This window comes from Lepus europaeus, chromosome 19, assembly GCF_033115175.1.
Source record: "Lepus europaeus isolate LE1 chromosome 19, mLepTim1.pri, whole genome shotgun sequence".
Lineage (NCBI taxonomy): Eukaryota > Metazoa > Chordata > Mammalia > Lagomorpha > Leporidae > Lepus > Lepus europaeus.
The window spans coordinates 10551672-10564498 of NC_084845.1; the positions used below are offsets into that span (position 1 = coordinate 10551672).

Genomic DNA, 12827 nt, shown 5'->3' on the forward strand with positions numbered 1-12827 from the left:
AGGGGTGACAGGGACGACAGGGTGACAGGGACAACAGGGAGGCAAAGAGGAGAGACGCAGAAAGAAGAGCAGGGGAGGCCCAGGCAGACAACTGCGGACAGTCAGCCACAGACCGAGGCCCCGCCCCCCCCCCCCCCCAGGCAGTAGGCGGTGGACTCACCTGGCAGCCAGGAATAGCACACAGCTGACAGCCAGGTAGGCGAGAAGCATGAAGAGCCACACGGCAGGGGAGAAGGGGTCCAGGAAGGAGAAGTAGCCGGGCTTGCGACCCTGGGGGGAAAACAGAGTGAGCCCTGAGCCCCACCCCGCGTTCCTGGCCCCTGCCAGAGGCCCACTGAGGTTTGGCCTGCAGCCCCCGGCCCCAGCCCCGGTGCTCCCCAGGACGTACCATGTGCACTCGGTAGAGGATGCTGATTCCCAGGGTCATGAAGGGTTTGGAGAAGTCGATGACCTTCTCCCGCTCGGCTGTGATGGTGAACGCAGCCACAGCCAGGTCTGCCTTCTGCTGGAGGGGAAGCGGGGTGGGGGCAGAGGGGCCAGGGGGAGACAGAGACGGGCACTTAGAGGGAAATGTGCTGAGGGAGAGTGGCAGAGAGAGGACAGGAGGGGCCAGGAGCCTGGGCCGGCCTCGTGAGTCCACCTCCTGAACTCGGGTTCCCGGGCCACTTCCCTGCCCAGCAGCCCTCCCCCTCTACCCCCTCCTGTCCCCTCTCAGGGCCCTGTTTCATCTGCCCGCACGCAGCCACGCCCCACCCTGGGTTTCACCTCCATGTTCACAATGAACGATGGGTGCCTTCACTGAGCACTGGCTGCACACCCAGCCCCACACAACACTTCACGTCCAGCGTCCTGGATGCCCCTCCCATCAGCCACCCTGCTTTATACATGGGGAAACTGAGTTTTGGGGAGGCAAAGACATGACTGAGGAGAGGTGGGAGCCAGGGACACAGCTGCTACTCCCCTGCCCCCCCACAGGCACGGTGACCTACATGTGAGTGTGAAGGCAGCCCCGAGACCCCGGACCAGTGCACAGCTCAGCTGAGATAACGACCAGGGGTGGCCCCGAGTTGCGGAGGGGTGTGGGGTGGGGTCCATGTCTGAAGTGGGGCTTGGCTGGCACACCCAGAATTCCATAGGAATGTGCGGGCTGATCCAAATGGGCCATCTCACTCTGGCCCACGGGGACTTGAGCCGGACTTAAGGCTGGGGAGGAGCCTGGCTCCTCCTCCACCTCCCCACACACACACACACTCTGCACGTGAGACTCTGTGCAGTTACTTCCACACCACCACACGTGTGTACTTCACACACAGGGCAGCCTGGGGACTCGGTGAATACAGACTACAGCACAGAGCAGACCCATGGGGCATTCCCTGGAGGCACAGCGCCACACACACACACAGTGCAGCCAAGGCAGGCACAGGGGACTCAGACCGGAGCTTTCATGCCTCTGGGCTCAGTTTGTCCATCTGTAGAAAGAAGGTATTGGGCCCAGCATCCCCCACAGCTCCTAGTCCAGGAATGTCTCCTCCATCCCCCAGGCCTCAGCTGGGTCCCAGAATCAAGCTGGAAGTGCAGGGGTCCCCAAGCCCAAATTCAAGCAGGGAGCGCATCCTGGAGCTGACGTAAGGGCCAAGATCCTGAAGGGGCTGAGACTGTGAGTGTATGAGGCCAGGAGGCCCGGGCAACAGCGGGCCAGGGAGACAGGCACAGGCCTTAGAGACAGCCTGGCATGGGGAGAGGGGTTGCAGGCCAGAGAACAATCCGTGTACAGCCCCAATCCAACCCGCAGCTGGGCCCAAAACAGAACCCACGCTTAGCAGATGACACAGGTGCCAACGCGTAGAAGATGATGGCTCAAGTCCTGAACGCAGCAGAGGTCAGCTGGAGACAGCTCGGGCCCAAAGGATACATGCCAGGCAGACAGAGGCGGCACAGGCTGGAAACCAGACCCCAGATCACGGAGACGGCAGATGGCCTGAGAGGCAGTCCAGGGCCGGGAGAGCAGAGGCGGATCCCAAAGGCAACTCCTCTCCCACAAGCAGAGCCAAGAGCTGACAGAGGCGGCACGGGGCCCAGAGTAAGAGTGAGATGGCACTGGCCCAGGACAACATAGGAGCCGAGGGACAGGGCACAGCCCCAAGGCCGTGACATGGCCGGCACCCAACATGTGGCTGCGTCCAGGGTGACTCGGGGAATTCCCGCGAGTGAGCGTGCGCAGCTTTCATCCTAGACCTGCGTCCTTGTCACTCTCGTGACTGGGACCACTGTGGGAACAGCCACCGCTGACCCAGGAGTCCTCCACGGGAGGCCCACCCTGCGAGGCCCCTACAGTGGCCCCAGTGCGCTCGTCAGGGAGGGGGAAGCAGCATCCTTTCCGCTGGGCTTGGGCAGGGGCCTGGGGTCCTCCAGCATGCCCCTGCCCACCCCCCTTCCCCACCCCCCGCCAGGACCTCTTCCCAACGAGGAGGGCAGCAGCTCTGCCTCTGGAACAATCCTCGGCTCCGTCCAGGCCTAGGTCACCAGCATCTCTCCCGACAACCACATTCACCTCCTCACGGCCGCCACTCACAACCCCCAATCCATTCACAGCTCCTCAGACAAAACCGTTTTGTGGCCCACGTGCTCTGCGTGATCTGAGACGCACCCGCCCAGGCCCGACTACGGCGGCCCACGTCTTGCCCTTCAACACGGCAGGCTCATTCTCCACCTCAGGGCTCTCATACTTCCCCTGCCTTCCCCTCATCATTTCAGGCTTAGACCCTGCCCCTCAGCCCTCCCCAAAGCAGCCTGCGGACCCCACCTCACCCCCACCCTCGGGTCCTCTCTCACGTTACTCTGGCCTTCTGGGGGCCAGTGGAGAAGGTTCCACCTGTCTGCTTGCTGACGACCTCCTGTCTATGTCACAAGCTCTGTACACAGTGAGTTCCTGGCAAACGCTGCCTGGCTTTGACCAAGCCCAGCCTCTCTGACTGGCATCCCCACGCCATCGCTGGCTGCTTCCTTTGCCTGCCACACCCCTCCACCCCACAAAGCTGGATCCCACCCTTCCCTCCTGGGAAGCTTCCACGGACCCCCCCCCCCCCCCACCTAGACACCACTGGATCTTGGCACTCGGCTCAGTTTGGAGAGGATGGGCTTCTCCGCCTCTGCTATCCCACCACCACCCTTTCGGACGCAGGGCCAGCCGGGGTTGCCGTGTGTCTCCAGCACCGCCCAGGGCAACTCAGAGCAGCACCTGCTGCCTTTCACATCCCATCCTCCTCCGAGGGAGCCCGGGAATGTCACTGCTTCCTCGGGGGCCCTCCCAGATGCAGAGGCCTCTTCTCCCGGGTGCTGCAAAGGATCCTCATGCAGGCCAGACACTTGTGGCCCCCAGCACACGCCCCATGCAGCCGACCTCCAGGGCTCTCCCCCATGGAGCTCGTTTGGAGTGCCTGCATTTCCACCATTCTACGCGAGAACAAACTGAGGCAGAGAAAGGGTGAATACCTTGGTTAGCTGACGCCAGGATTCACAAACACGCCCCCTCTGAGGGTGCCTCACCTGTCTGCTGCCCCAAGCCCTGTGCCCTGAAGTCAGGTGCAGGTGTGGCTCCCTGCTGGATCCCGGGGGTTCAGGAAATGGATGCTGACTGACAGGAAGAACAAGAGGGTCCTCGGACTACAGCCTCTACCCTCCTCCAAACACTGCCTCGCACCCAGAGCCACCCTGGCACAAGCCTCCCTCTCCCCTGCACAGGACCCTCCCTCTCCCCTCCTGACCCGACCCTTTAAACTCCAACTAGAGTGGCTTCTCTGTGCCTCCTGCCCACACCTGCACAGGCCATCATCACGGCTGCAGAGCTGTCTCCACTACCCAGGCAGCAGCTGGCCACACCTGCAGTCATGGCCTCCACTGCCTCTACCTTGTCACCCAAGCTTCTCACTGTCCCTTCCCCAGCCCACGTGGTCCCGCCCCATGCCTGTCTTCCTGAGGTTCTCCTCTCAGCCCCTAGATGGCCTCACCTGCCTCATGCCCACACCTTGTCCTCTATCCCCACGCTGTAGCCACTCTGCCCTTTCCACTTGCCCATTCACTCATCCATTCAATAAATACCAGGAGGTCCTTGAAAAAATGGAATGAAAAGGTAAGTTTAAGTCCATGCATACTTTTTTCTTAATATTCACTTTTCTTGACCCTTTTGAATTGTATGCATGGATTTTTAGATATTTTTTGCACCAAAACAAGCTTGTGTCTTCATTCCATTTTTCCATGGACTGTTTGAAGGCCCTGGTTCTCGTGTTCACCAAGCGCCCTCCACTGGTCGAGCGTGGGTCAAGCTTTGCAAATTCAGCAGTGACTAAACGCTGATGCCAGGCAGTGACAAGCTGGCAATGGTGAAAAATTAGACTGCAGGCAGACCCTGCACTGTGGAGACAGGACACGACCCAAGTGGAGGTTCCAGGCTGAGGGATCGGCAGGTACAGTCCCTGGGGTGGGAGGCAGCTCACAGCATCCAGGGAGGCTGGAGTAGGCAGGAGGGGAGGAGACGCACAGGGCAGGACCAAAGCCCTGTGGGCCAGGCCAGGGGCTGGATCAGAACAGATCACAGGTACAGGAGTGGCCGTGGGGACCAAGGAGCCCACAACAAGCTGCAGGTGGGGCTGAGTGGCGGGAGAGAGGCAGTCAGATCTGGGTTTTGCTCTGAAGCCAGGACAGGAGGCTGGGATGCTGCAAGATGCTCCTCCCAGAGTCTTTGGACTGTCCTTCCCTCCTCTTCCTCCTCCCCCTCACTTCCCAGCAGAGACACCCACTTGTTAGAGACGTCTCCCAACCACCACAGGACCCTGACAGCTGTTCAATTTCCAGGATGAATTCAGGAAGAATTCAGATGTCGAGCCACCTGGGCAAATGACAGAAGGTTGTCTAAATGCCCCCAAACCAATCAAAGCATTTGTGACTCTTCCTCCGCTCCAAACCCAGTCTCTCCACCCGGCTTTGTGCAACCCACCACCCTGCTTTGCTAGGCTGCTTCCTGTTGGGCGCTGCCAGTGGAGGGCGCTAGCGGGGGGCTGCAAGCTGGAGGAGGCAGAAGGGGTTGAGCCTGTCCTCCTCCCACCCCAGCCACTTCTGCACCTTGAATTCGGTCCACAGCTCCCCAGCACTGCAGAGCAGGAGCGCCCCTCCTCAGGGTGTGAGTTTCAGCTCCTCCTGTTGTTTTTTCAGGACAGGGATTCAGTTACTTGCCGCGCTACCTCCCTGACACCGGACGGCAAGGTGGGCAAACTGGCCCACAGGCCAGGCCCAGCCCATCTGTTTACTTTTGCCAATGATGCTTTATTGGAACGCAGCCACGCCTTCTGGCTTCTTGTTACCCTCGCCTGCTCCCCAAGCAATATGAGAGCAGAGCCCCAAAGCCACACATATTGACTCTCTGGCCCTTCACAGGCCAGGCCAGCTGGGAGCTCTCCTCTGGCCCTCTCGCCACACTAGCTAAAGACTTCACACCTGGAAAAGGATTCTCTGCACCCCGACACCCAGCGTGGCTGTCTCCGGGCAGCACCTGACTGCCACAGCAATGACGGCACCTCGGACCACACGGTCATTCCCCGGCAGCCGCAGGTGTCCAGTCGGCAGGGCCCAGTGACGGACGAGGAGACAGCGGGAGTTTAAAAGGAAAACTACTGGGCCAGTGCCACGGCTCACTAGGCTAATCCTCCGCCTGCGGCGCTGGCACCCTGGGTTCTAGTCCCGGTTGGGGCACCGGTTCTAGTCCTGGTTGCTCCTCTTCCAGTCCAACTCTCTGCTGTGGCCTGGGAGTGCAGTGGAGGATGGCCCAAATGCTTGGACCCTGCGCCCACATGGGAGACCAGGAGAAGCACCTGGCTCCTGGCTTCAGATTGGCACAGCGCGCCGGCTGTGGCAGCCATTTGGGGGGTGAACCAACAGAAGGAAGACCTTTCTCTCTCTCTCTCACTGTTTAACTCTGCCTGGCCAAAAAAAGAGAGAGAGAGAGAGAGAACTACTGCAATGTGGGCATGGGTTTGCCGCAAACCCTAGCAGTCCATGCCATGAGTCCTCACGGGTGCCTGCCCGGGGCTCCACACAACATCCCTGTTTGCCTCCGATGCAGTGCCCGTCTGGGGACCTGCCCGCTCATTAGAGCTGAGCAGCCGCTCAGCCTGGCTTAGCTTGGGCTGGCCGGGCCTTCATGCGCTCAGGACCTTGCTTGCGATGAAACACCTCATGGGTTGCTGGAAGCACATGACTGAGGGAGCACACGCACACGCAACGTGCGGGAAGCTGCCACCCAGTGGGGCCCCGTGTTGTGCAGTGGTTTAAGCTGTCACTTGTGTTGCCGCTGCCTGTATCAGAGTACCAGTCTGAGTTCCAGCTGCTCTGCTTCCGATCCAGCTCCCTACTAACGCACCTGGGAAAGCAGCAGAGGACAGCCCAAGTGCTGGGGGCCCCTGCACCTATGTGAGAACTGCTAGCTACTGGCTTTGGCCTGGACTAGTCCATGCCATTGAGGCTGTTTGGGGAGTGAACCTGTTTGGAGTAGATGAACTATCTCTCAGTACTCTGCCTTTCAAATAAATACATCTTTCAAAAGTTGCCACCCAAATCCAAAAAGCCTACACTCTACATGTTACCAGCAGCAACCAGAAGCATCCCGTCCTCAGGGGCCTGGGCCTACTTTCTGAGACTTAACCTTCTCCAGCCCTTTCCCTTGTCTGCTAGCCCTCAGGGATCCTAACTGCCTCCTGCAGGTGTGACCCGAGTGACCCCTTCTCTGGTTACCTTTCTGGTTAGCTAGTTAACAATTTCACATTCAGTTAGCAAACCTTTTTGTTAAGGCTGCTCTGTCAAATAACTGATGATTCTGATCAAGTGACTGCTTCTGCTTTTGTCTCGGGGCTGGACACTCCAGGGGAGTTGCTGCCATCCCACTTGCTAAACTCCATCCGCTCGCCAGATCTGGTCAGCACAATGCTTGCTGTCCACATGGTAAACGAGCGTGCCGCCGTGTGGGCCGGGGATAGCCAGTTCTCTGTGGCCAGTGCTGGGGCTGAGGGCGGCAGAGCTGGTGCAGCTCTCAGGAAGGTGTGGAGACGTGTTCTCTTGGCTTCTAGTGTCCTGGGAAGTCAGAGCAGAGAACAAAGCCTTAGCCAGGCCAGTGGCTCACGCCAGTTGCCAAGGGCTGTGTGGATTCACTCCAGGACAGATACCTCATGTGGGACAGCAACTGCAGTTGGAGCCGCCACCCGATTATGGCGGCAGTGACCCACAGTCATCCTCCAAGTTCCCTCTGCTGCCTGCAGAGGCCAAACCGGCCAGGTGCATGGGCCGCGTCACCAGCCCTGCTGTCCAGCTGTTGACCACTCCATCTCTGCAGTCTCCCCAAAGGACACACACTCCTGAGTTATGCCCTGGGCGGCTCTAGGGCTTTCCACTTGGCTCCTCCCACCACAACAGCTCTGCCTCCAGGGCGCGGCACGCCAGTGTGGAACCCTGTGGTGGCTGTGGCTATTTCAGTAATATGGCCAGGAACTGGGGAAAAAACAGAGGCTGAGGCCTTCTCAGGCTCAGACTCCAGCATCACCTGTTACATGGCCCCACCGGGGCCTCCCAGTCAAAGCAGAAACAATCAAAATGATTCCCCACCCATGCCAAGGTCCAGGGATGTCAACAGCTGGACGGCAATCCAAACACTCAGTGTGGAAAAGGAACCCCTGTGGGAACTGGCAGAGGCTTTCTGGAAAGCACTTCAACAACACGTAACAAAAGTCACAATGAGTGGCTTCTGTCTTCACACTCACCAGCTCCAGCACCCCAGCCCAAGAAAGGAAGTAGCATCACACAAACACATGAAAACACCTGGGGACGGCGACATATAAACAACCGTTAAATAAATGAGCGAATGGCAGTGTGTGGCCACGTGGCGACACTCTGCTCAGGTTAAAATGGTCAGATGTTTCGGCCTTTCAGATTGGTGAGGATTTTTCTTAAAACATTGAAAACACGGGCTGTTGGCACGTGTACACTCCTGGAGGAGTATAACTGGGAGGGCAGTTTTGAAAGGCCATTTGGCAGTGGGAGCTTAAAACAACCCCCAGCCTTTGTACTTCCTGAGATCTATCCACCACCGGGCAAGTTCACCAGGGCACTGGCTATGCTGGCAGACTGGAAACCACCCAGGCAGGCGGCCACCAGCAGGGAACACGTTACATAATTCATGCTTTGGCCACACGACGGAGTCTGTGCATCTCCACCGGAGTTTTAAACAGGCATCTCCAACAACCCAAATCCAGAGAGAACCAGTGTCCTATCCCACCCCCTCAAGCCCCCCATCTGCTTCTTGTGGAGGAAGCGGCCTCACCGCTCACGGAGAGCACTGACAAAACCTGCAGCCACCCCCAGTGCCTCTTGTGCACTCCCAGCCTGGCTGCACGCCAGACTCAACTCAGGCAAAAGCCAAGGCCTTCTCTCCTGCTCCTTCCCAGAGCCCCCAGGCAGGCGTCCTGTTTCGACTCCTGCCCTGCCACATTCTTCCCCAAGACAGCAGCCACAGTCATTTCTGCATGACTTAAAACTTAGACCCAGGCCACACAAAGGGACATGGCACTGACACCTGGATGACCTTCCAACATCTTGCACTGAGTGAGAGAAGCCAGACACAAAAGGCCACATATTGGGTGATTCCACTACATGAAATGTCTACAATAGGTAAATCCATGAGATAGAAACACAGGGGGCTAGTGGGGGCTGGGGGAGAGGAATGGGCAGCTTTTGGGTGAGGAGGTTTGGGGATTCAATAGAGGTGGTATTAGCACAACACTGCCTGTACTTTTTTTTTTTTTAAAGATTTATTTATTTATTTGAAAGGCTGAGTTCCAGAGGGACAGAGAGAGAGAGAGAGAGAGAGAGAGAGAGAGAATGAATGTCTTCCATCCATTGGTTCACTCCCCAGATGGCTGCAACGGCTGGAGCTGGGCCAATCTGAAGCCAGGAGCTTCTTCGAGGTCTCCCACGTGGTTGCAGGGGCCCAAGGACTTGGGCCATCTTCTACTGCTTTCCCAAGCCATAGCAGAGAGCTGGTTCGGAAGTGGGGCAGACAGGACTTGAACCAGTGCCTATATGAGATGCTGGCACTGCAGGCAGCAGCTTTTACCCACTACGCCACAGTGCCGGCCCCATTGCCTATACTCTTGAAAAAAACAGCTGATTTTGTTATGTGGAATTTCACCTCAACAAAAAGGAGAAGAGAAAAAGAGATTACAAAATATTCTGTGCTTAAAACCAACCAACATGGCCGGCGCAACAGCTCACTTGGCTAATCCTCCGCCTGTGGCGCCAGCACCCCGGGGTTCTAGTACCAGTTGGGGCGCTGGATTCTGTCCTGGTTGCTCCTATTCCAGTCCAGCTCTCTGCAGTGGCCTGGGAGTGCAGTGGAGGATGGCCCAGGTCCTTGGGCCCTGCACCCACGTGGGAGACCAGGAGGAAGCACCTGGCTCCTGGCTTCAGATCAGCGCAGCGGCCACTTCGGGGGGTGAACCAATGGAAAAAGGAAGACTTTCTCTCTGTCTCTCTCTCTCACTGTCTAATTCTACCTGTAAAAAAAAAAAACAAAAAAAAAAAACAAAAAAACAAAAAAACAACAACAACAACAACCAACAGGGGCTGGTGCTATGGTGCAGTGGGTTGAGCCACCCTTTGCAATGCCTGCATCCCATCCGCATTAAGTGCCAGTTCTCGTCCTGGCTGCTCAGCTTCTGATCCAGCTCCCTGCTAATGCGCCTCGGAAGGCAGTGGAAGGTGGTCCAAGTGCGTGGCCTCCTGTACCCATGTGGCAGACTGAGATGGAGTCCCAGGATCCTGGCTTCTCCCTGGCCGAAGTGAACCAGCAGATGGAGGATCTCTCTCTCCCCCACTTCTCTGTCATTTTACCCTTCAGCTAAATCAATAAATCTTTGAAGAAATACACAACATACCCAAACACCTCAGTGGTGTCTGCGAGGCCTGGTCATCTACAATCAGGGTGCTTTCTCATACCCCACCCCCAGCCCCAGCTCCCCTCCCTTCCTTGAACGCCTGCAAGCGCACTCCCCTATCAGGGCTTTATCCTTTCAGGACCTCTACCTGGAGAACACTTCTGCCAGACCCATGTGTTCACTCTTTGAGTACTGCCTGAGAGTCTGCTGGATGCACTGGGGTCACAAAAGTGGGGACAAGACAAAGCCCTGCCTTGGTACACCTGTTGCCAGCAAGTGTTCCCAGGGCTCCCTTCCCCACCTCATTCAATCTCTTCTCAAAAGCTACCTAAGGGGCCGGTGCTGTGGCACAGTAGGTTAATCCTCCGCCTGTGGTGCCAGCATCCCATATGGGCCCTGATTCTAGTCCTGGCTGCTCCACTTCTGATCCAGCTCTCTGCTTTGACCTGGGAAGGCAGTAGAAGATGGCCCAGGTCCTTGGGCCCCTGCACCTGTGTGGGAGACCTGGAAGCAGCTCCTGGCTCCTGGCTTCAGATTGGCCCAACTCCAGCTGTTGTGACCATTTGGGCAGTGAACCAATGGAGGGAAGACCTTGTTCTCTGTCTTTCCCTCTCACTGTCTGTAATTCTACCTCTCAAGTAAATAAATAAAATCTTAAAAAAAAAAAAAAAAGCTGGCTGGCGCTGCGGCTCACTAGGCTAATCCTCTGCCTGCGGCGCCGGCACACCGAGTTCTAGTCCCAGTTGAGGCACCAGTTCTGTCCCGGTTGCTCCTATTCCAGTCCAGCTCTATGCTGTGGCCCGGGAGTGCAGTGGAGGATGGCCCAAGTGCTTGGGCCCTGCACCCATGTGGGAGACCAGGAGGAAGCACCTGGCTCCTGGCTTTGGATCAGCGCAGTGCGCTGGTGGCCATTTGGAGGGTTAACCAACAGAAGGAAGACCTTTCTCTCTCTCTCTCTCTCTCTCTCTCTCTCACACTGTCTAACTCTGCCTGTCAAAAAAAAAAAAAAAAAAAAAAAGGCTACCTAACCAGCTTGTCCCAAACAATATCCACACACATAGAGCACCCTTCGTATCCCCTTCCCTGCTTGTTGCCACTCACAATACCTCCGGACATGACCAGATACAATGATGTTTGCTGTCAGTTTCCCCATGAGACTGTCAGCTTCAGCGGGGTGGGGAGCATGTCTGTTCTGTGCAATGCTACCTCCTCCTGGCTAGGAGAGCAAGGTAAATAATAGGTGCTTAGTAAGCGAATGACTACATGTAGCCACTGTTAAAAATGAATGGTGGGGGTGGATGCTGTGGTACAGCGGTTGATCCACATCCTATATTGGAGTGCCTAATCCCAGGCACTCCACTTCCAGTCCAGCTTCTTGCTAATGTGCCTGGGAAGGCAGAGGATAATAGTCCAAGTACTTGGGTCCCTGCCATGCCATGCATGTAGGAAACCAGGATAGAGTTCTTAGCTCCTGGCTTTGGTCTGGCCCAGCACTGGCTCTTGTGGCCATTTGGGGAAAAGAATCAGCAGATGGAAGATCTCTGTCTCTCCTTTTCTGTCACTCTACCTTTCAGAAAAACAAACAAACAAACAAACAATACGCACATACCAGAGTGCTTGGTTCCAATTCCTGACCCTGGCTTCTGACTACTTTCTTGCTTATGTGCACCCTGGGAGGCAGCAGGTGGTGGTTCAACCACTTTGGTCCCTGCCACCCATGTGGGAGACCTGGACTGTACTCCTGGTTTCCAGCTTTGGTCCTTGCCTACCCTTAGCCCAGCCCTGGCTGTTGCAGGCTCTTGGGGAGTGAACCAGTACATGAGAGCTGTCTCTTTCTCTCTCTTTACTTTTCAAATAAATGTTTTTTAAACAAGGCAGATCTAGGTGTACTAACACAGAAAGATGACAAGAAGTAAGTGAAAAAGTATATCATACAACAGTAGGTATAACAGGATACCACTTTCAAACGTTTACAATTTTTTCAAACATTATTTATTTGAAAGGAAGAGACAGAGAGACTGACTCACTGCCCAGTTGCCGACAATAGCCAGGGCTGGCTTACACCAGGAACTGAAACCTCAAGCCAGGTCTCCCACATGGCCGGCAGAGACTCAAGTATTCCCACCATTACTGCTGCCTTTCTGGGTGTGCCTTAGCAGGAAGCTGGAACTGGAAGCAGAGCCAGGACTTGAACTCGAGCACTCCAATATGGGATGCAGGCATCCCAAGTGGTGGCTTAACTACTTTAAATGCCTGCTCTTAAAAAGTTAAAATATTGGGGCCGGCGCCGCGGCTCAGTAGGCTAATCCTCCGCCTTGCGGAGCCGGCACACCGGGTTCTAGTCCCGGTCGGGGCACCGATCCTGTCCCGGTTGCCCCTCTTCCAGGCCAGCTCTCTGCTGTGGCCCGGGAAGGCAGTGGAGGATGGCCCAAGTCCTTGGGCCCTGCACTCCATGGGAGACCAGGAGAAGCACCTGGCTCCTGCCATCGGAACAGCACGGTGTGCCGGTCACAGCGCGCCTACCGCGGTGGCCATTGGAGGGTGAACCAACGGCAAAAAGGAAGACCTTTCTCTCTGTCTCCCTCTACTGTCCACTCTGCCTGTCATAAAAAAAAAAAAAAAAAAAAAAGTTAAAATATTGGGGCCAGCGCTGTGGCATAGCCTACAGTGCCAGCATCCCATATGGACACGGGTTCAAGTCCTGACTGCTTCATTTCCAATCCAGCTCTTTGCTAACGGCCTGGGAAAGCAATACATGTCCCAAGTACTTGAGCCCCTGTACCCATGTAGAGACCCAGAAGCTCCTGGCTCCAAGCTTCAGATCAGTCCAGCTCTGGCCACTTGGCCATTTGG

General features: G+C 56.5%; 1 protein-coding gene across 4 annotated transcripts in view; it reads right to left on the bottom strand.

Annotated features, from left to right (window-relative positions):
* GRIK5 (glutamate ionotropic receptor kainate type subunit 5) overlaps window positions 1-12827 on the bottom strand; it is a 60177-nt gene that overhangs the window by 16219 nt on the left and 31131 nt on the right. For all 4 annotated transcript variants that reach the window (XM_062175819.1, XM_062175821.1, XM_062175820.1 and 1 more), the window contains 2 exons: window positions 389-502; window positions 161-270 (listed from right to left, as the gene is read on the bottom strand). In XM_062175819.1, the coding sequence (XP_062031803.1) occupies window positions 161-270; window positions 389-502 (224 nt within the window). The remainder of the gene's footprint in view (window positions 1-160; window positions 271-388; window positions 503-12827) is intronic.